The sequence below is a fragment of the Carassius auratus genome, chromosome 5, assembly GCF_003368295.1.
Source record: "Carassius auratus strain Wakin chromosome 5, ASM336829v1, whole genome shotgun sequence".
Taxonomy (NCBI): domain Eukaryota; kingdom Metazoa; phylum Chordata; class Actinopteri; order Cypriniformes; family Cyprinidae; genus Carassius; species Carassius auratus.
In genome coordinates, this window is record NC_039247.1 from 6227552 (window position 1) to 6252443 (window position 24892).

Consider the following 24892-nt stretch of genomic DNA (forward strand, 5'->3'; position numbering starts at 1 on the left):
ATGTTTGCTTAATATATTTATTCAGTAATTGGTAAATGGAAATGGTTAGTAGTAAAAAAAAATTATAATAAAAATATTGTTTACTTAATATAAAAAAGTACTTATATTACATACAAAAAAGTAAGTACGTTACATTAATCATCTTTGACTGTTATGGTTACATGCTTCTAATAAATTACAGTAAAAGCAGAAAAATGGCAGCCACTTGTGTTTAAAAGGACAAACTCAAGGAGAGAGAGGGAGAAAAGAAAAAGCCTGCTAAGTGCCATCTTCATGGAGAGCTGTAATTTTCCTAACAGGCAGACTCCAGTATTTTCATCATGGATGACTTGACCACCATGAACATTCTAATGCCCAAATGACTTATTACCAAAACTGTAGAAAGACTAGTTTCTTTACAGATCTGTTCGTTTTTATTGCTTAATTAGTACCAAAGGGCTTTTGACATCACTACTGATTCATATTTTTATTCTCTAACCCATGCAGTCTTCTCTATCATTTAGTTTCTTTACATTTTGATCCCTTCATCTCTCTTAGAGGTCGACTGATATGGGTTTTTCTCTGGTCAATGTTGAATTTTTTTCTTTCATCTCATAAAATCTATCAGTTGTAAGTATTCAGTATTAAGAAGTAATACAGAAAATTGCTTAAATTAAACATTCATTGAACAACAAGCCTCTCCAATTAGTGCACTTGAATAATTTAAACAAATTACATACACAAAAGAGGTAATCAAAAATCTAGACTGTGTCAAATTTCTTTCAGATCAAAAATAAAAAAATCTAACTTTCGGATGAAAAAAGTTGTGCATCCGGGTTCGCTTGACAACTTTCACATTGTGCAACACTCAGTCGCCATTTACGGATACCATAGTAATGAATGAGAAACGTTGTAAGCTTTTTGGTGTAAACTCAAAAAATTGTTAAATCCAAAAGTATTGCTTAGTGTAAAACATCTTGGAGATTTGCTGATAGTCTGTTGATTCATTAAATGATAAACTGTTCCCTCTAAAAAGTTTATTCAGCTTAGTGAAGCCTCTCTTCCATTCAAAAATAAATGTTAAAAAAAAAAAAACGCTCTCTGGTCTCCTTTCCCACGTACCGGCAAACTGGAAGCATCAGCATTAGCCTTTACACTTTTTTGGCTAAAGGTTGCACGCTTGCCTTCTAGTTTGGTAGTAGGCTTGATAGAGGTGCATCGGCACTACGCAGACCGATCAGCATATGACATCAAAATACCATGAAACTGATTGGAGAGCAGACGGCTTTTAAAGCTTTTGAATTGCTCTTGCGATACTTTGTCATAAACTGAAAGGTATCATAAACTATGCAGCAGCGATGCATCTCAAACAAGCCTATTGTTGCCACCGCCATATGTGTTTAATTGCAAGAGCAAAACTACTTTGTTTTGCCTTCCAAAAGAGGACACAATTAGAAATCGGTGGTTAAGTTTTATTTACAACACTGTTACAGAATAGTACAGCTCAAATATTCGTGTTTGTGCGGCGCATTTTACGGAGGAGTTTCCTGAACCCGGTAAGGGGCGTAACATTTCCGTCACACGCTTGAGGTATACGGCCAATCACAACGCACTGGATAGCTGGCCAATCAGAGCACACAGCACTTTTCAGAACGTTGAGCTTTGTAAAAATCTACATATTTCAGAAAGGCGGGGCATAGAGGAGCAACAACTCTTTTTAGCAACGCCATATGACCCTGAGTGAGAGCCCTGTTCTAACAGCTCAAAAATGTGGGGGCACGTTTGTGCTGAATCCGCAATGTCCGTAATATGGTTTATGTTTGCTAATTAAATCAAGACAATAGATTTTGGATACCCGTGTCGCACAGGCCTTCAAGTCAGTGAGTGGAGTAATTGTGTCAGCTTCTTTACAATTGTATGTCCTAACTTTATTCATGCTCAAACATTACGGCTTCATCTGCTCTCTGCATCAATTCATAGCTTTGGCAGAAGTGTTAAAACCTCTTAAAGAAGGATAAAGACATTAAAATTCACTTTTATATTATTTTATTATAATATAAAAGTAATTTTTAATGTCTTTATCCTTCTTTAAAATTAAAAATGTTTAAAAATGTCTATTGCTAAATATTTTAAAAATGTTGATAAAAATTTTAAATTAATACTAATAATAATTAATAAATATAAGAAACATAATTTTTGTAATATTTTACAGTAAAAAAAAAACTTAATTGGAAAAATATAATAATAATAATAATAATAATGTTACTTTACATTTTAACTGTAAAATTACAGTAAAATTACAGTACTAATATGTATGGCTAATATGTATAAATTTTTTACTGTAAAAATGTTATTTTGACAGAAAACCAGAGGAAGCCTTTAAAGTTTATCTTTTGTTGAAGTGCTTCTCATGACAATGGTTTACACATGTCGTGCTCCCAAATGCACATTAAGTCGATTTAAAACATCCCAAGATTGATTCACTCTCTGTAGAGATGTAACCGTATGAAAATTTCTTATCACGATTATTAAATCACGATTATTAAATCACTATTTCGTATCACTTCGGAACATTCATTCAGTATTTGAGCGGAGTGGAGAGGCAACAATTTCCCCTCTGCGCTCCAAGCATTCAAAAATCACTCCGCTCCTGGTTCAACATTTCCCGCTCCTAGCTCCACAGCTAAATTATATTAAACAAAAAATACATGCATAATACTAGAAGAATAGTTTTAACATGGTTTATTGGAACACTACAATTAGACCAAGTCCATATTAAATTATCAATTGCCTGGTCTCAAAAATGTCTCTCTCTACTATGGCAAAGCTGAAGGTAGTCACTTCAGAAACAGAGAGAATATGTTGTAACTTTTCTTTTCTTTCCTGAATGTATGCGAGTGATCTGTAGGCCACATTATGTGCAAACTTGTGTGCTCCGTCAATGTGCAGCAATGTAGCAGCAAATTAGATTCGAGCGGAGATTAACAAACTGTAGAACTTACTCCAGAAGTTTGCGTTCTGCAAGTGAACGGCGTCTTGTGCTGCCATCCCAAAGAGGTTCAAAATCACTCTCACAGACCTTTGCCTGGACTGTGGCCAACGAGTCTTTACTCATTTTCAAAAAACATCTAAAGACTCATATTTTTTGCCAGCATTTAACCAACTAATACTAGCACTTACCTTTTCTTTTCTTGTTTATAATATTCTTGAAAAAAAAAAAAAAACCTGGCAATGCGTTCTGTACTAGACTAACTAAGACTTGTCATGGCACTTGTATACTGTTGCTGTTCTTTTGTTGGTCTAATTGCTTCTATTATTCTCATTTGTAAGTCGCTTCAGATAAAAGCGTCTGCTAAATGAATAAATGTAAATGTAAAATGTACAACATGCTTTAACCTCGCACATTTGTCCCTAATTATGTTTAATGCTGGAGTTGGCATAATTTGTGCTCGTGATGGAGCGGTGCTGAAAACTGTGCTTTATGCTGAACAGTATTCATTTATCGCCAGTTGTTCAAATCACGGTAATCTAATTCGGATTAATGATAATAAAAAGATGAAACGGTAATACTAACCATGGGGAATTTTATCATGATTTATCATCAAACCGGTAATCGTTACATCCCTAGCTCTCTAACTAAGTTAAGTTCTCCCAGCTTGACCAAGCTGGTTCGACTGATATCTGTAGCTTGTCTCAGAGGTGTTTTGGCAATGTTTCAGGTGGTCAGATTAGGAGATCCCACATGTAATATGTAAAAAATATTTTTTTTACACAAGTTCCCTAAAGCACCTTTAAACTTGCTATCCATTGTAAGTGTTGAAACAGAATGAAACATAACACGTTTGGGTCGGTCTCTCATGCTGTATCTGCTGTAGATGGTAACCAATTAATCTTACTGAAAACAGCACAGACACACATTCTCAAACTTGTTCTGCTCAGTCATCTGCACTCTCATTTCATAGATATCCGCACATTCACGCACATCCACACAAAGGACGATACTGTAAGCATCGGGCCAATAACTCAGCAGTGATGATGGAAAGCCTCTTGGATTGTATGCAGCTGAATCATTAGCTCCCACTTTCCCTCAGTCTGGGGTAATGCATTTTTAACCCCTTAGGCTGGAAACCTGGAAATTGAATTTTATTGCTAGTAAAAGCTCTGTGAAAAGGGGCGGGGGAGACAGTTAGTCAATGCAAGAGAAAAATAACATAATTTTAATGGCATTGTCATGGCTCATTTGCCATGTAATTAAGGGATGATCTCACAGAGAGCCTCCCATCAGATTGAATACACAATGGGAGGGCTTTGAGCAAAGACAGGTGGCATTTTTGTGACTTTGAAGGGCACTGCGGGATTTATTTATTAGGGCCGGGACTCGATTAAAAAAAATAATCTAATTAATTAGAGGCTTTGTAATTAATTAATCGAAATTAATCGCATTTTAATCGCATATAAATATTTGACCTGAGAACAGTGAGAAGTAATTTTATTTCACATGGATTTATAGTATACCATTGAATAATGACTGAATACATAAGCTTAAGCAACAAAATAGTTTATTTTTGTTCAACCAAGTATAGCAGACCAGTGCAATTTTTGCCATGACGTGTAGCAAAAGCATATTTAGAAACAATTTAGAAATAGTACATTTCAGAAATTCAGGAAGCTTATAGGTGCTGGAACCTTCTGTAAAGTGTTTTTTTTTTTTTTTTTTTTTTTTTTTTTTTTAAGTAAAACACAATAATGTCAATTACATTCAGAACATTGGAAACACTGACTATTAGAAAACATCTCTCTGTAGCTTCAGAGGCCATAACATACTAAGTATACAAACCTTGGCCAAAACATTAAAGAGTTCAACATAAACTGTTGCACCAACAAAATAATACATAGTTCAACATAAAATGTAAAGTCCACGCTAGCTGCTACATGTTTTGCGTTTAGGTGATACTTGAAGCTCGATGTGCTGCTGCGGTGATATGCGAACGCTAGTTGGTGTTCCAGTATAATCGGTCGCCGAAACTCATCCTGTGAGAAACGTTCCGCGGTGCAAAAATAAGTTATAAAAAATGCGGGAATTTTTTTTTCTGTAATTAATTAATCTTAGTTAACGCGTTATTTTTTGTGTAATTAATTAATCTCAATTAACGCGTTAAAGTCCCGGCCCTAAACTATATATATATTCTTTACTTATTACTTGCATGATTTTGTGCAGCTTTGTTTTCCAAGCACTGTACCAGGAGGCATTGTTCAAACGTCTGTGGTCACAAAGATTTTAATTTACATTTTTGAAAGTACTAGGCCTACCAAAGCTGAATTTATTAGATAAACAAGCAGTAAAAGCTCTAATATTGTGGAATATTATTATAATTTTAAATAACTGTTTTCTATTTGTATTTATTTTCAAATGTAATTTATTCCTGTCAGCATCATTACATCAGTCTTCAGTGTCACATGATCCTTCAGAAATCATTCTAATATGTTGATTTGATACTTCTTATTAATGTTGAAAACAGTTGTTCGGTTCAATATAGAAAAAGTATTTTATTATTATTATTATTATTATTATTATTATTATTATTATTATTATTATTATTATTATTATTATTTTATGAATAGAAAGTTCAAAAGACCAGCATTTATTTGAAGTACAAATCTTTGGTAACATTCTAAATGTATTTACCGTCACTTTTTATACATTTAATGAATCTTTTCTGAATACAAATATGAATTTATAAAAATAAAAATAAAAACCTAACCACAAACCTTTAAACAATTGTATATTGTATACATAAAGGTTTACTTGCTGCAAATTTAAAATTAGAACAGTAAAAAAAAAAAAAAAAAAAAAAAAAACTTAATTTATTGTTGTAGTAACAGCTACATCTACCAGCAGGGGCGCACTTTTGACGCTAACAAGACTTGTCCCTCAAAAATAATGGATGGTATTACTTTCAGATCATTTATTACACTGAATGTGCAAGGTCAGGTTGTGTGCATTGCATTATGGGATACAGTGTGCTGTGTTGTAGACTGCACACTTTAGGAAATGTAGAAGGTCATCTGGGCATTACATGCATACCATGCACAGTATATATTTGCAATACTCTGCAGAATTTTTTTTTTTTTTTTTTTTTTTTTTAATGTGGAATGCTATAAATAGAGCATGAAAACAATGCAAAATCATCATTACATTTTGCAGCCCTCCAAACAAAGAATTAAATTAACAAAGTACATCTTGAATGAAAAAAAACCTTTAATCCTGGCAAATATGAAGTTCGAGGCAGCTACAAATCCTCAGAGCGTGTCAACACGAGGGAGCAAAATGTTAAACTGATGAGACAGTTCCTGACAAGTCAATGTCTGAATATGAAATATTTAGTAGATGTGTGCAACCGCAGGTCTTAAGCCATCCAAATTTTCATTATGAGAGACATGCAATGAATATACTCCTCTGCTGTTAAATAACGCTGAACATATGCAATGAATGTGCTTTTAAACACGCTGCATATGTGATTAATGCTCTCTACTTACTGTAAACTCCTATGACTTTTCTGAAAATTTTGTGTCAGTATATAATGTTGGTTAAATAGTTAAAGGCTTATTCTTCAGTAAACTTTAATACAATAAATGTTTCACAGGTTTTGGTGTGTTTACACACAAGAAGTAGCATCCCATATAGAATCTACATATATAAATAAATATTTGCAAAATAAAAAAATAATAATAATAATTGCCACAAATATGTTTTTATATATTGTGAGTCTAAACATACTTATATTGTCCAAATCATTTGCATTTACCCATAATACATTTTAAGATTAGAAATGTAATTTTAATTTCTGCAGCGTGTCAGTTGCGTGATGGCTGCTTCGCGTTTTCTGTTTTTACACCAGAATCGTGCTGGTGCTACTACTGTAGGTGACATAGAGGGAGGCCGCCGACAGACCAGGATCTTGTCTTCACGACAACAATATCTATACTTCATGTTGAGCATAAATATAAAGCCTACTGATAAAGGACACAGACGGCAAAATAGAATATGTTTGACAGATGCAATAAGGTTTTCAAAAGGCATCACGCGAGTGTGAACATCACTACAACTAGGGAAAAAACGACTGTAATTCAAACGCAGCTCCTGTCGGCATTTAAACAGACCTTTGCTCTTAATTCCGATCGCAATAAGAAATCTGAGCAGGCCTAAAAACTGAAACTGCTGATGCTGCACTTTACACTATGGAAAAGTTATATATATATTTTTAAAATATGAGCAGGCCTACAAGCTGGGATTGGTAATGCTGCACTGTAATCATAGTTATTAATTTATATTTTTCATTATATTTTATTATATGATATTGGTTTGAGACTGAGAGTATTTTATTTAGTGGGGAACTTTGCAGCAGAATTTTATTTCTTATTCTTTTTTTAGTTTATATATATATTATTAAAAACTATTTTAAAAAAGTGTAAACAAATTGTTTAAAAAAAGTTTATAGTAATAAACAACCTGCAGTTTAATGTTTGCATTTATTTCCCTTACTGTACCGAAAATGAACCGAACCTTAACTTTATAACCGAGGTAAGTATCGAACCGTGATTTTTGCATACTGTTACACCCCTAATATATATATATATATATATATATATATATATATATATATATATATATATATATATATATTTATGTTTATGATTTTATAGGTTTTTAAGAAGGCAATTTTATTGCTCAGATGTATCAGAGTATAGAGCTGTAGAATTGTTTGGTGTGGTGTAGTTTAGATTAATTAGTTATGGATGAATTTGAGAAATGTTTGAGTTCAGATTGATATCTTGTGATCTCAGACTGTTTTAAAGAAGACATGAGATTACTTTTTTATCAGGAGAAAAAAAAAACATTTGCTCTCAATTTCATCTCATTGACGGCTAGGAGAAACAGCTGAAATATTAAATAGATCTCATTCATGATTTCTCTTTCATATGGGTTGGCATTTTCTGTTAAGAGGAAAAACAAACCTTAGATCCTTTCATGCTTTCGAACATATATAAATGATTTTTGAAAAGATGATAATGCAAACCACTGCATTTGAGACAAGATTTTCTCTCTCTATCATTTTCTATCAGCTTTTAGGTGTCATTCTGGATTCCCAGTGTTTATCTTTTATTTTCTAGCTCCTCTTATGAAATACAGCCTGAGCAGAGACACTTAACATAGACCGGCCAGACGTGTCATTACATGCAAAGTCGTGGAAAAGTCATGCACCCCACCTCCTCCTACAGAGAGCAGAGAAACTGGGTCTCCGCTGGCAGAATATGGATTATCCAGTCGCATGAGTTACATAATGTACGCACCATGTTAAAAACTGACAGAATGATAAAATGCCAGCATGGCTTTAAGAAAAGCCTTTGTTGTTTGTGTATCTTAGCACGACTGTGATGCAAGCTATTTTTAAAATGCTGGAGAAATGTAAACCGGTTTTGGTCACACATTTACATGGTGCGGTTGATTTTGAGCACGTAGAACAAGGGACAAATGCATTGTTTTATCGCAAGGACACAAAATAAACTGTCATGTTTTAAAGCACCACAATTAGACACAAAAGAACAACAGTAGCGTTTTCTGAAGAGACACTTGTATCTCCAGAACTGATGCTTTTCACTGTAGAAAGGCAAGCTTGTATTGCACATCTGTACGGTGTTGTGTCTGTGAAGAATCTGAGCCGTATCGTCTGACCTACGGCTGACCACAGAGCGAGACAGCGAGACGCTCCCATTCAAACACTTAATCTCAGGAGCTCAATATTGACAGTTGACAGCTCCACGGTGCCATTCAGCTGTTTTTATCCATGAGTTCATTGAAATGTGAGAGGTCGTTGAGTCTTGTGTTAGTCTGACTGCTACGGGTGGACACAGCGAGTGAAATCTTAGCACTGTGGTCATTAACATTCTAGTACAGGATGAAAAGAAGGTTAAAAAGGGTAATGAGGTGAAATATGTTTTATATAGTACATGTGTGACCAAGCACTGTTCGTTTGCTGCATCCAGTGGAAGAGCATCTAATGACGGGGAAAGTTAATGGGAATTAATAATAGGAAACGAGATTAGCGCTTTTGAAATAGGGTGTGATGTACTATATAGACATAATCTAACATCTTCAGTGTAACACTCACATTGATGTCACATTAAAGTGAACATTTGCAATATTGTATATACATTATGTGACATATTTACAAGAGAAATTCTGACTTTTTTTTTTTTTTTGTTTCAGAATTTCAGAGTTTATATCTCACAACTCAAAAATGTTGAGTTTGTGTCTCATAATTCTGACTTTCATTTTACAATTCTGTGTTTATCTCTCACAATTCTGACTTTTTTTCCCCTCAGAATTCTGAGTTTACTTCTCCTAAAGGTTTTGACACCTGATCATAATGTATTCACATGCAGAATTATGATGAAGAAAAAAATCAGAATTTCTAGATACAAATTCAGAGTTAAAATGCACAATAACTCACAACTGCAAAACTCAGAAACTTGCAGTTGCCTTTTCTTATATTTTTATTCCATGGCAGAAATAAGCTTCCATAGAAAAGATATTCAACAAGGAATACAAGAATGTCATCAGGAATTAAAAAGAGTTAAAAAATGTCTAAATGGAAGGTGGTTCGGAGGGAGGGATTAACATCATTACTCATTTTAAATGCAAAAAAACTATAAAAATAATAAAAATAATTTGATAACGATTCATAATAAGTTCCTGGCATGTGAAAAAAACAAGACAAAAATGACTGTGTTTGCGGCAAGAAACCTTGACTCATTAAAAACTGAATGCTACAAGAGTGTAAAAAAGGGCCTGTTTAATAGGTTTTACTGGTCTCTAGGTAGAAGCTACACCACAGGGCCTGTTACTATATGAACTGTGGGTTATGATCTCAATAATAAATGTACTAACAAGGAATACTCTGTGTGGGAGACGAGGACAGGGATTATTGCTTACTACAGAATAAAATGAACATATATATTTATTAAAATGAGCCTAACAAGCAAACAATTTAACTTAATTTCTCTGTCCTGTCCTCCATTTTCAGCCATTTATTTGGATCAAAGTGTTGTGTGTGTACTCAAGATAATGGCCAGTTGATGGCCCTCTTTAGATCACAGCCTGTCCTCCGTTATCTAATCATGAATAAATCCTCAGAGAAACACCCTGCCTTCTAGTAGTGTCAAATTTTGTTGCATTGAAAATTTTTCCATTATAATGAATGGTGCGCAAATCACTTCCAGCACGAACATGTGCATATTTATATATTGGGTGAGAAAAGCCTGAATGAATGACAGCACTTTGTCCGCTGAGCCAATTTTCAATTTGCTTCCAATGTGCAACTGTTTAAACTCGCAGATGTTTTTACTCTAGACTGCATTTCGAATCACTTTGCCACCCAAAACTGAATTAGCATGTTTACCCGCCAGTCCAGGATCTCATTAAGTTAGGCACCTAAAAGATGCCACTGTCAGTCTCGCCTAAGTTGGGGGATTTCCAGCGCGTCTCGACTCACAGAAAATAAATAGTTTACATTGTGATGAAAGCGGCGGGTCTGGAACGCCACTGAATGTTTTTTTCATGGGAGCGCAGAAGAAAGAGAGTGTTTTTATTTTGACAGATCTGTCCACAGGGTTAGCTATCTGAAACTAAATGTGTCTTTGTAGTGGAGTAAATATGCTGGATCTGAGGTATCTGAAAGGTATGGCTCACCAACCCGCTCTGGTTTATGTACTAATATAGCATGACGTTAAAGATGAATACATTTGATTTGAAACCAAAAATCAAAACTCATATGCCTGAAAACCCACTTTCTGCTTCAGCATGGAAACATTTGCTCCAGACAGAATCTGATACTGATTTGAGTAAAAATATGTTCAGCATAATAGATTTAGGCATGCATGATAAAATGTATTTAAAAAGAGTTAAGAGTACTAGATTATTGATATATGATATATATATATATATATACACACACACACAAAATAAGTTGCTTAATAGATAAATGAATGGATAAAGAAACAAACAAATAAATAAATAAATAAATAGAAATTTATATAAAAAAGTAAATACTAAAATTAGTATAAAAAATAGATATAATAAATAAATAGTATAATAAATAATATAATAGTACATAAATAATACTAAAATAAAACTGTGGTAGTGATATATAAAAGTTAACAATGTTAGAAATGTATAATCTTTTCTTCTAGGAAAACTTTCCAAAAATATTCATGGCATATCTTTTATAATACAATTATGTTTAGAATGATAACGAACTACCTTCTTCTGAATAGAAATCAGGGATATTATGGCTACCTTTGTTAAAACTATTCAAATGTTTTTTGTTTTGTTTTTTGTTTTTTTTTGTTAACTGTAATAATGCTGAAATAAAATAAAATGTAAATATGAGATTAAAAACTTGTCTCAGTTAGTTGCCAAAGCAACATTTCTAATTTTCGTTTAGCACTTCGTTGAAGCACTACAACTACTAAAATTTAATTAAAACTGAAATAGAAATAAATGTAACCTAATTAACTACTAACTTATAAAAATGACAAAAGCACATAACAAAAATTTAAAATTATAACAAAGTATAAGCAAAAGCTATTTCAAAATATTACTAAATAACTATAATACTACAAAAATAGTAGTAAAACAACAGCTAGCAGTAGCAAGGAGCTATTAATGCTTTATGGCTCTGATTCTGCAGAGATGCAGATTGCATGTAATATAGGCTCTCTCAGGTACAATACTAATCTCTGAGTATTAAAACTATTAGTTATGACTATGCTGACTTGAAGCTTTGGGAACAGTTTTGAATATAATATGATTATAGTTGTGTTTGTGTTTATTTTGGCTTATATTCCAGGTGGAGCATGTGGGCTTGTGAGAAATGGGCTGGGAAATCATAATTGTTAGCAAGAGATGTGCATCGCATGGGTGGGAGGATGAGAAAAGGAGAGAGCTAGAAAGTGTTATCATATATATTCAGACTATTAATATGTTTGATATACTAATCAGATTGGGTCAAGTGTTATGGACCTGAAACCTCACTCACTCACTTTGCCTTCAATGAAAATCCATCACTTAAATAAAGCAGTCTCCGCTCTGAAACACAGTCTGGTATGTGAACAAATATTAGCTACTGAGCTCAAATTAACGATTGTTTGTTTTTAAATGTGTCATAATGCTATAGAAATTAATATTTATATTTAGCAAGGACATATTAAATTAATCAAAAGTGATAGTAGAAACATTTACTGTATAATATTACCAAAAATGTTTCAAATAAATGCTGTTCTTTTAAACTTTATATTTAAGAATCCTAAAAAAATCCAGAGGCATATAAGACACAACTTTTTTAAAAGACAATAACAAATGTTTCTTGAGCAGCAAAACAGCATATTATGATGATAACTGAAGGATCATGTGACACCGAAGACTAATGATGCTGAAAATGCAGTTTTGCATCATAGGAATAAATTAGATTTTAAATTATATTCAAATAGAAAATGGCTTGGAAAATGATAAGGAAAATCAACCTAAAATGGCTTATTTTTAGATCTCTAAGCTGCTTTTAGAAAAAAAGTATTTTTACTTTTGTTTAATGGGATTGTGTTGGCCAAAGATTTAATGCTTCCAAAAGTATGTTTCCGGCTTCAATAGTAAACCAAAGGGTCTGTGTGTGTTCCTTTATTTATTTTTACGCAACCTGCTCGATTCTCTGTTATTCATGAACCATCTGGCAAACTTAGAGCATGTGGTACAGACGGCAGACACAAATAAGTCCTGATCTGCTTCGCTTTGCTCCAGCATCAATAAAATCATCTGCATTCCACAGCTCATGCTCAATGTTCCTGCAGAAAGCTCGGGCATCTGTTCTCCTTGACCATGCATCTTCACGTTCCTGTCCCAACACCTTTCATCTCTGTCACCTTTACTCTCACCCAATATCTCCTCTGTCCTTAATCTTTTTTCTGGTGTCCTAATCTTTTATGTCCAGAGGATGTGTGTATATAAATATATATAAATATTCAGCTTTGCATCACAGTAATAAAGAACATTTTAATACAGTATATATGACAATATAAAGCAGTTATTTTAAATTGTAATATTTCATATGAGCTTGAAGCAGCTGTCTTTTAGGCTTTTTTTTATGTTGCTCAAAACAAAAGAAATCTACTTCTCAACCTCTGTGGCTTTCTTGCACCAGACTGATAAGTTCTATGACTGATGTAATAGTCACTCACAAAGGTCGCAATGACCTCAGAAAAGAGTCTAGATGAATTCAGAACAAAGTCAAATGAGAAAAGGGAAAAGCAGACAAAGGAGGTGAGATTATATGATGGATTTTGCCGCAAGGAGGAAAAAGTAGCAATTAGCAAAAGTATTGAGAAGAGCTGAGAGAAAAGAGCCTGCCATCAGCTACAACACCAACATCCACACCAACACTGCTGCTGCTGTTCATGATCAGATGTAGAGGAACCGTTTGAACTCATGACCGTCTGGGGTTACAGGTCAATAATGCCTACCGGGTCTTTCGAAACTTGGTCCATCCATTCACACTGAGGAGACTGCTGGATAGGTACTGTTATTCCTGAACTGTTCGTCCCACCAGTGCTGTTTCTGTGTGTGTAGCTCTGTATCTGCTCTGAACAGTTTGTATAATCATGTCATATCTAATATTTTTTAGGCCAACTATGAACTTTGCATCACACTGGTTCCCTTGACAAAAACCCAATAGGATACATTATTTTGGATTATTGTAGAAAATAAACTCTCTGACCAACAAAAGTTTATGACTCTTACACATTTTGTTCATCATGATAATTTCACAAATTAAAATGAGTTTAACTGTTTAGCGTGATGACGTTTCATGTCTATGACTTCTGTTCTTATTTCTTTTTTTCTTTTTTGGGGGGTGGGGGGGTGGCTTTCTATCTGAGTAAAAATATCTACACAACACATATTTACTTGTGTGTAATAATAATATATAAGTTATTGTCTTACCTCATTAGAAATATGGTTTTCAAGTAAACATGTCAACCTCACTAAAGTTTGTTTGTTTTTTTGAAACTAAGAACAAAAAATTATAAGAGCTAATGTATTCAAGATACATTTTTGAAAATAGCTCTGTCATTTTGATTCTCAAGTTAATGTAAAGCTTTTTTTCTAGAAAACTAGATTATATATGGCAAAAATAGAGATTAAGTTGAATGTTAGGCAAATTTATATTTTTTCATTGGATGACATTTTGATTTACCTTATAAGTCTTGTTCTTTGATATTTTCAACATTAGAAATGAAAGTAACATCAATTTGTATCAAATGTATAGCTATTTTTAATTAATAAAAATAATAAAATCTTTATCCAGGTATTCACTCCAATCTCTAAAATTGCTCATTTCACTCAAATGTGCTGTCTAGTGCTGTACGTCAACAGTTAACAAAAAGTCTCGATCACATTTTTTTTCTCCTTCTCTCTACATCTAAACTTGGCACTCGATATTAATTGGTACTTTAATTCTACAGTTAATTGGCCTTCAGAAAGCTCACAATGAAGCGGAACCAGTGGGTGCTAAAGAGGCTTGAAATGTGGTGAATTTATTTTTATATTTAGCTCCGTGATTAAGATGTTGGCACTTTTGCTCATTTGTTTATTCAGAGGTAATGAGTCTAATTAATGTCAACTATATGGAAATGAGTAAGGCTATACATTCATGTGATGCAGAGAATGGCACTGACAGGGGATGAATTGGTGGCAACTCAAATGCCCACAAAACCTGTCAATGCAGTCCTAGTGCGGCTGGTTGCCAAAGCATTTTTATACAGTTGGTGAGGTTTACAGGGTGGTTGTCATGGCATTGCCAGGGAGTTCTGAGTGAATGCTTGCCCACCCACAAGTCATACACAAAAATATTACAATGATTAAAAATCCCAAATTACAACTAGTACTTATAATTAGTAATTAGGATGTACCATACTTAAACCAAATTATCTTGTTTTAAGGATTTTTTTATTTTATTATTTTTTTTTAATGAAAAAAACAGAAAGAAAAAAATACAGGTCACATTGAAGTCACATGATTTGAGTGATTATTTATGTCAGTAATAAAATCTAATGTTATGGACTAATGTTATTGAAAGGGATAGGATCATCCAAAAATGAAAATTGTTATCATTTACTCAGCCTTGAGTTTAGTTTCTTTCTTCTGCTGAAGACAAAGAAGTAATCAGCTAAACAGCTGATGTTAGCCACTGACTTCCATAGTATTCATTTATTTATTTTATTATTATTATCTTTTTTTGTGTGTGCAAAATGTAGTTTTTATGAAGATGTTGTTATATATATATATATATATATATATATATATATATATATATATATATATATATATATATATATACATATATATATATATATATATATATATATATATATATATATATATATATATACATATATATATATATATATATATATATATATATATATATATATATATATATATATACATATATATATATATATATATATATATATATATATATATATATATAATACAATATACATAAAATATGTATATATAATATTTTTTGTTAAGTATAATAACATGCAGGATGAGCTATATTGCATTAAAGCTAACAAATTGGGAGTTAGTAGTTTGTTTAAATCCATCCACCATGTCCAAAACACCCCATTGGTCTCAAGAAAGTGGCTGCTATTACTTGTGAAAACCACTTACGTTTGAGATAAAAATAGTGTAAATGTCGTTTACATGCTCTCCATATGCAAATCTGCAAAAGTCAGGGATTGCCACTTGTCCCCCCTGCCACTCTCTCTCTCTCTCTCTCTCTCTCTCTCTCTCTCTCTGTGCACAATTATCTCAATCCTTGTTCAGTATTCAGTATTCTTTTTGTTTTCCATACAAATAATTAAATTAGACAGCAGAGAAGTATCCTTGATTTCACCTCCCTGATTATCAATGGTTTATTCGCTATCCCGTGGCGTCTTTTATATCAGAGCTTTTCACACAAGTGTAGAGACTAGCAGCAATCAGTGCATTTTATGCAAAGCTGAAAACACCATTCGGCTTGTCAGGTAAGTAAGAGGGTGGTCCTCAGCACGTTGAACGGTGCACTGCTAATAAGCTCGTCATCTGAGAATGCAGCTTGGCTTCTCTGCAAAATGAGTAAGTGGTCGGCTGGAGCGCTGCCGCTATTAGGAGCAATTCTATTGAGTTTAGAAAAATACCAGAGCTAATGCCAAACTAATAGGTCGGTAAACATTTTGAGAATGCGACTATATAGACTGCAGGCTGCAATCCAATAACTTGTTATGAAATGGGCTGTTGTTTCGATGGCATGACAGGATACTCGCATCCCCTGGACAGAGAAGGAGAAAAACAGAAATATAAAAAGGCAAAGCGGGGCTCCTTACTGGGATTAGAGAAAGGAGAGGCATGACCTGCATACTGATGGAGACAAGGTAGAAAACCATTGAGTGCTCGTGTTTAGTCCATGTTTGCCAAATGGCCTTCACAGTGAAGGGTGCCCGGCAATAAAGGACATGGCTGTGACTGTCCAGGGGACGAGACAATGCACTGAAATAATTGGAGGATGGTGTATGACATTTTGAGTAGCTTTACTCGGCACTAAACAGATGAAAGACATCGAGGAACCACAAGGTTAGCACGGTCGGCTACAGATGAAAAAAAGGGAGCTTTGAAAGCGGGTCTCCGCAATGCATTGTGTGGGTGGGGATAGTCCGCTAATGACTAGAAGATAAAACAGGAGGTCTGCTAGATTCATGAAGCCTAACGTTTCAAAGCGCAGCAAAGGAATATTTCTAGCGTCAGAGAGGGTGAAAGAAAAGCACTGTGAAGCAGAAAGACAGAGAGGAAGGCTGACGGCTCACTGGTGGAAGATGACAGGAGCGGGAGAGGGAGAGGGAGGATATTTGAGGGAAAGTGTAACACAGGGATGCTGTCAAGCCTCAAGCAAGCTCCATTTAACAAGCTGCAAGATTGAGGGATGGAGAAGAATTCAGGGAGCAGTGCAGGAGCGTCCACAGGCTCCTCTGCCTTCTGTATGTGTATGTGGAAAATCTCACACATGGGTCTGACTATGTTAACGTGGCGGTCAATGAAACAGTTGCTGAATGTTCACAAAATAATGAGCTTTTGTCAGTCCATCATCAAGATAGATAGATAGATAGATAGAAAGACTACTCAGAGAAGTAGTAATAACTTTTGACTTGCCAGGAAATCCTCATTTTGGACAAAGAAAACCAGTTATTACTAGGGATAGATAACGAAACCCGGTATTAAATGGGCTGGTATTAAATGAGAATGAGTAAAGACTCAGCTGTACGAATTGAGATTGGGAGGTCATTCCACCAGCTGGGCACAGTCCAGGAAAAGGTCCGTGAGAGTGATTTTGAACTTCTTTGGGAAGTTCAAAATCACAGTTTGTATAATCATGTCATATCTAATATTTTTTAGGCCAACTATGAACTTTGCATCACACTGGTTCCCTTGACAAAAACCCAATAGGATTTATTATTTTGGATTATTGTAGAAAATTAACTCTCTGGCCAACAAAAGTTTATGACTCTTACACATTTTGTTCATCATGATAATTCACAAATTAAAATGAGTTTAACTGTTTAGCGTGATGACGTTTCATGTCTATGACTATGACTGTTCTTAATTCTTTCTTTTTTTGGGGGGGGGGGTGGCTTTCTATCTGAGTAAAAATGTCTGAACAACACATATTTACTTTTGTGTAATAATAATAATATTATAATTATGTTTTTCAAGTAAACATGTCAACCTCACTAAAGTTTGTTTGTTTTTTGAAACTAAGAAAAAAAAATTATAAGAGCTAATGTATTCAAGATACATTTTTTAAAATAGCTCTGTCATTTTGATTCTCAAGTTAATGTAAAGCTTTTATTCTAGAAAACAAGATTAAATGTGACAAAAACACAGATTAAGTTGAATATTAGGCAAATTTATATTTTTCATTAGATATTTTGATTAACCTTATAAGTGGACCTCTTTCTTCAACATTAGAAATGAAAGTAGCATAAATTCTGATATGAATAAAAGTAATAAAATCTTTATCCAGGTATTCACTCCAATTGCTCATTTCACTCAAATGTGCTGTCTAGTGCTGTACGTCAACAGTTAACAAAAAGTCTCGATCACATTTTTTTTTCTCCTTCTCTCTACATCTAAACTTGGCACTCGATATTAATTGGTACTGTAATTCTGCAGTTAATTGGCCTTCAGAAAGCTCACAATGAGCTGCAAGAAACCCGGTATTAAATGGGCTGGTATTAAATGGGTATTATATATATATATATATATATACACACACACACAGAGCTGGGTAGATTACTTATGAATTGTAATCAGTTACTGATTACAGATTACATGAAAAAAATTATATATAATATAATCCCTTAGATTACACATTTTTGGTAACGTAATCTGATTACTTTTGGATTACATTTAGATTACATTTGTGCTAACCCTTATTTGGTATCACATATATTCAGTTAGCCTGATCTTGAACTTTTTTGCAAAATTTATATATATATATATATATATATATAGTATAGTATATTTAATTCAGCAAGAAGAGCCACAATATTATTTTTCAAGTGCAATATATGGAGAGTTAAGACTTACACAATACTAACACTAATTTACCTTGCTGTTAGAGTTTGCTAGTAACATTGAGAAAAAAAGAGAAAAAAAAGCTTTTACATGAAAAAGTTACTTGTAAAAACTTGTGTTTTTTGTGTGTGTGCTGTTCTTATAGTGATGATTTCTCAGCGAGTATGACAGACTGCACGAGCCTCAACTGAGGCGACCTTGATACTGTCAATACATTATCTGTTATTAGTCACCGTTTACACTGAAAGTAATAAAACCAGAATCATTCTCATAAAAGTTTCGGTGATGCCCTAGTTATTTTTTGTTATTAAAAGTTTGATCAGGTTACTTGTCCGGTCGGGCAAGTACAATTCTCTTTCACTTGCCCTTTCACAAAATCCACTTGTCCCGTACAAGTGTTAAATGTCAAGCCCTGGCTAATATATAGAGTCCATTTCCAGGTCAAATATTCCATCTCAAAACACTTAAGTGCATAAGGTAACGTTAGTAACAATAAAGATAAATAAACATTACTATAAAATATATTAAAGGACATGTAATTCCCAGCAATAACTTTGATAGGTCAAAGAATTCCATGGACAGCAACTGAATAGTGACATTTCCCCGTGTCTTTCTTTAAAAATTAAATGATGTCTGAACATCCAGTGATTAAAGAGTGCTATCCCCTCCTTTTACCATTATCTTGCTGCTGATTTATTCTGAGCGTGATTCTGACACCCCTCCCCCTCTCCGCCCCTCATATATATATATAACTTATATATATATATATATATATATATATATATGCAACTTCCTTCCCTTAACAGTGGTGCGCATTTGTTCCTCCCTAAAACCCAAACTAAACGTCATGATCATCACAATCGGTGATTGTTGTAAAATGCTGTCTTCACTGTTACTAAATTGTGGGACATGTTTGATAATAAAAAAAAATGAAAACACAATAATGCGCACAAGAGACACTGTCCCCCAGGCTGAAATGTTTGTGCACGAACCATACTGACCGCCAACTAGACATGCAAATTAGCCTTTGGGCTTGGGGTGCACATCCAAACAATCAAACACAGTTATGTCTTAAGTGGAACTGTCAACAGTTGGGAGAAAATCCGATGCATGTATATTTTGTCTTAAAGTGACAGCACTGGCATTTGGGCCATCAATGTTAATCAAACAGCGAAAAACGCAAAGAGAAAATCACTAACAGATCTCAATCTAAATAACGTTAGCTTTGACAAGAATTAATCTATCAATTCATACAGTGAAAACTATGGAGTGTTCATTTACATTTGATTACTTTATTAGATTTCTTTTGTAGGCTATTATTAACCTGATCAATAATGTTAATAGACCTTCATGAAAAAAAATAAAATAAAGCACTGCTCCTTTCATTTGTATCTTTGTTTTACTGTATTTGTCAGTTTGTTTCTGTGTCCGTGGTCTTACTGTATGTTATCATATGTATACAAAACACAAAAAATCCCTGCACACTGGTGCATTTACAGATTTGTTTTATATTAATTTAATTTATTTTACATTTAAGGATATAAAGCAATGTTAATTCAGCTCTTAATTTGTTTTTCACACACACACACACACACACACAGACTACTGTTCAAAGTTTGGGATCAGGATGATTTTTTATGTTTTTTAAAGGAGTTTCTTATGCTCATCAAGGCTGTGTTTATTTGATAAAAATACAGGAACACATTTTATATTGTGAAATATTATTATGATGTAAAATAATGTTTTTCTATTTTAATATATATTAAAATCTAATTTATTACAAATTATATATTATAGAATACAAATCATCGGTTATGGTCCAGCAGACCGTAGTTTCATCATCATCATCATCTCTCGCTCTCTCTCTCTCTCTCTGTATTTAAATCTATATATCTTTCTTGTTGATATTCTCATAGGTCTTCAGAAGTGTCATATGTTGAGGACTGTTGACATGTGAAGCTCAAATTGTCCAGAGATAAATATTTACCTGCATCAATCCCTCAGTGATGTGTGATAGAGATCTCATAGATGGCTGTGTTTTATCATCTGGTCTCCTGCATAATGGCTGGCCTCAAGAATGACTGAAAAAAACAGCATCTCTTATCTGAGTGCCTCACGTGGATAAAACCACCCTCAGACACATCTGTGCAACATCCATCCGCACACACACCACTGAGCTTTAGATCAGAGATGAGAGGAGGCCATCTTATCTGTAACATACCAGAACCACTTCAAGCATGTTCACACTCACCATACTCCCGTGAAACTCAGATCCTAAGTCCTCCCGCTGGCCCCGTCTCACCCAACCACGCACCAAACACCCACAGCACACTTATCTTCCTCTGGACTGACTGAATGTCAACCCTTACACCAAGCAGGAATGTGATTAGCTCCATCGTTGCTATTAGCAATAGCTAATTTTGTTCAAGGCTCCCTCCAATGTTTCATCTATCGGCCCTCACAATTGGCTTTCCTCGCTTGTGTTGGCTGATGGATGGGAATGGATCCCGCGGCACACATTTTTGCTGGTAGCATTCATGTAGGCACAAGTACAGACAGGTCGTGCAAGCTGGCATTTTAGAGCTGTTTGATGTATAGAAGAGCACATTTTGTTGTGGTGTCTGAATTAAATATATGCTGTCTTTTTTTTTTATAGGTGAAGTAATTTCCTGGAGAGATTTACAATGTGCATCTTTTTCCCCAGATGTTTATATATATATATATATATATATAATTGATTATTAAATGTAAATTAAATGTACTGTAATTAATGTACTAAAAATAAGAATTATTATTTATAAAAATGAATTTTGTGTTGTCACTAAAAGCAAAGCACATTATACATTATATTTACTTTTTATTATTAGCTTTAAGACATTTTTTATTTAAATTGATTTGTAAATTGATACATTTATTTATTCATTTATTTGTTTATTTAATTTTGTAATATGTATCATTCCAAAGCAACTGGAAAAGTTAAGATTTATTAATGTTTTTAAAATGACGTCTCTTGTGCTTTTCAAGGCTGCATTTATTTATTATATATATATAAATAATATTGTGAAATATTATTGCAATTTAAGATATATGTTTTATTTCGAATGCAATTTATTCTTTTGATGACATCTGAATTTTCAGCAGCAAGTACTCCAGTGTTTAGGGTCATATTGTCATTTGGTCTTTCAGAAATGAGTATGTTTATATCTATAATACAGAATCTGTAATACAGAAATCAAATATATATAACTATATACTAATAATTTCTTATCGATGTAGAAATCAGTTGTGCTGCTTAAAAATTGTTAATTTTTGTGGAAACTGATGTTTTTTTTTTTTTTTTTATTATTATTATTCTTTGTCTTTGGAAAATAGAAAGTTAGACTGTTTAACTGATTAATTGTTTATTTTTTTATATATTTTTTAAACATTGTTAATTACTGTCGCTTGAGCAATTTAATGCACTCATGCTGATTAGAAGTGTTTAAAAAATGTGTTACATGATCACAGTTAAACATTCCCATTTTCCAGCTCATGAAAATTTGTTCAGCAGATCAACAGATTTAACAGCAAACATGAAATTATGTCTCCTGACAAATTAAGTAGTTGATGACTTGACCTTGAACTGACCCTTGGCCTTTTGTCTCTTCTCAACAGGTGGTCGCCTCCTCTGCCTGGTGTTATGGCTTAACCTGGTGCCGATGATGAACGGCTGCCCAGCAAAGTGTGTGTGCTACAGTGAGCCGAGGCCAACTGTGGCCTGTCAACAGCAGGGTCTGTTTTCCATTCCCACAGAGATCCCTGTCCGAAGCCAGCGAATATTCCTCCAGAGCAACAAACTGACAGTGGTCCGATCCACCAGCTTTAGTTCAGTGCATAACCTCACCGTCTTGTGGATGTACTCGAATAACATCAGCCATATTGAGGCGGGAGCCTTTTACGGGTTGGAAAAACTGGAAGAATTAGACATTGGCGACAACAGCAACCTTCGCATCATCAGTCCCACTGCGTTTCGGGGACTGACCAAGCTGCATACCCTTCACCTGCACAGGTGCGGGCTGTCAGAGCTTCCGGTGGGAGTTTTCAGAGGACTCTTCTCGCTTCAGTATCTCTACCTGCAGGATAATAACCTTCTGGCGCTGCACGAAGACACTTTCCTGGACCTGGCCAACCTAACCCACCTATTCTTACATAACAACAAGATCAAGGTGGTGACCGATCACATGCTGAGAGGTCTCACCAACCTTGACCGTTTGCTCCTGCACCAGAACCGCATCATACATGTGCAACAACGGGCTTTCAATGACCTGGGCAAGCTGACCACCTTGTTTCTCTTTTTCAACAACCTCACAATGTTGACAGGAGAGGCCATGAACCCACTGGTGTCCCTCCAGTACCTGAGGCTCAATGGAAACCAATGGATTTGTGACTGTCGTGCCAGGCCATTGTGGGACTGGTTTAAGCACTTCAAAGGGTCCAGCTCCGAGCTGGAGTGCCACCTTCCGACCTCTCTAACCGGAAAGGACCTTAAGCGACTGAAAAGTGACGATTTGGAGGGATGCGTGGACTCCCCGTCACAGGTTCAAACCAGTATCTTCAACACCAAGGCACGCTCTGGAAAGTTCCACTCGCTCGATGATCCTCTTGGCGAAAGCATTCCCAGGTGTTGTCTTTCGGATAACGACAAATCCTCCATTATCTCCAGTAATTCCCTCCCGGATCCTTCATCGTACAACAGCCGACAGATCACCAACAATCCCCTGAAAGAGAAGGAGAACATCTCCAAGACCAAGATTCGGGAGGTGGAGCGAGCGAAAAACGACACTCGTAATAAGCAGAGTCTAAATGACGGCCCTTTGGGAACCATGTCCAACAACCTCGACCAGAGCTTGGACAAAATCGACTCAGATCTGCTGGACAATATGGAACCTTCTATAGCACCAACCAGAAAGAAAAAAAAGTGCTCCAAAAAGCCCAAATCAGACCAGCATTGTCTAAAGGCTCATGGATCCACTGTTCAAGTATTGGCCGTTCTCTTTCTCCCCTTGTTATGGCTGTCTCTGGCATTGTCCTAGTTCATACTCTCATCCATCAGTTTGCTCTTGACAATGACACAAATTACCTGCAGTAGCCTACGTGGACAGGCAAAAGACGGCGAATAGGGGGTTACGATGTTGCCCCGCATGGATGAGAATAAGTCGTAATGCTAAAGACGCATTAAAAGAAATGGATGCCTTTACAGAATACATGAGATCCAATGTATATAAAACTCGGTGCCCAAATGTTTGTTCTATGTACTTTTAATGTGCTGTGTTTAAGCAACACTGCAGCGAGTTCCCTATTCCCAACTCACCTCCAAAAAACATTGATCAGAAAGTGACTATTGTATATGAACCACTAATTAAGAGGGGGAAAAAATTCCTTAAACGATGAATAAACTAAACCAGAGTGCCGAAAGCACCCAGGAATGTTGCAGAGAAGAAATCGAAGGAAAGTGACGTTTTTGTTAATTTTGCTTTGTTTTTGTTTTTTTCAATATTTTTTTTCTTTTAAAAGTGATACATTTGTTCTATGCTGTTTTTTATGTTTCTAAGTATTTCAGTAAAGACAAATGTTTAACTCTCCCCAAATATGTGCTATGTTCGCGTCATGACACACACTACAGGTGGCATCTTGGGAAGGAATGCTGTCTATTTGTTCACTGAAATTGCGATGGAATCATAGAAATGCATTTTATTTTGCTGGTGTACAAGCATAAATATATGACAAATAAAATATCTCTTTTTTTTTTTTTTTTACAGCTGGCTTCTCATGTGACTGAAGAACCTAGCATAGACTATATTACATGTAATATTATAGGTATAATGCATTATTTTTCAAACAAATTCAAAAATGTATTTATATTCTAATAAGATTGAAACCTCAAAGGCACACATCTCTCCTCATTAATGAACTTTAACATAATCAATAATGATTCATCCATGTGTGAAGCTCAGAAATTCACAGCTTCAAGCTTGCCAAAACAACATCTTTCATAACCAAATTAATGAATGTGACACTGAATTTGAGACTACTACTGAGACCACCAGGTTTCTTTGTTTGGGATAGACAATCGGCAAATACAATGCAATTATTTGAAATAACTATATCAATGCAATGACGTGCATTTTAATAACTTTCTCCTAAATCTTT

General features: G+C 34.6%; 1 protein-coding gene across 1 annotated transcript in view; it reads left to right on the plus strand.

Annotated features, from left to right (window-relative positions):
• rtn4r (reticulon 4 receptor) overlaps window positions 1–24497 on the plus strand; it is an 85701-nt gene extending 61204 nt beyond the window's left edge. Inside the window, exon 2 of the mRNA XM_026245469.1 lies at window positions 22358–24497. Within this exon, the coding sequence (XP_026101254.1) occupies window positions 22358–23775 (1418 nt within the window). The 3' untranslated portion in view covers window positions 23776–24497. The remainder of the gene's footprint in view (window positions 1–22357) is intronic.
• The last annotated feature ends 395 nt before the right edge of the window (window positions 24498–24892 follow it).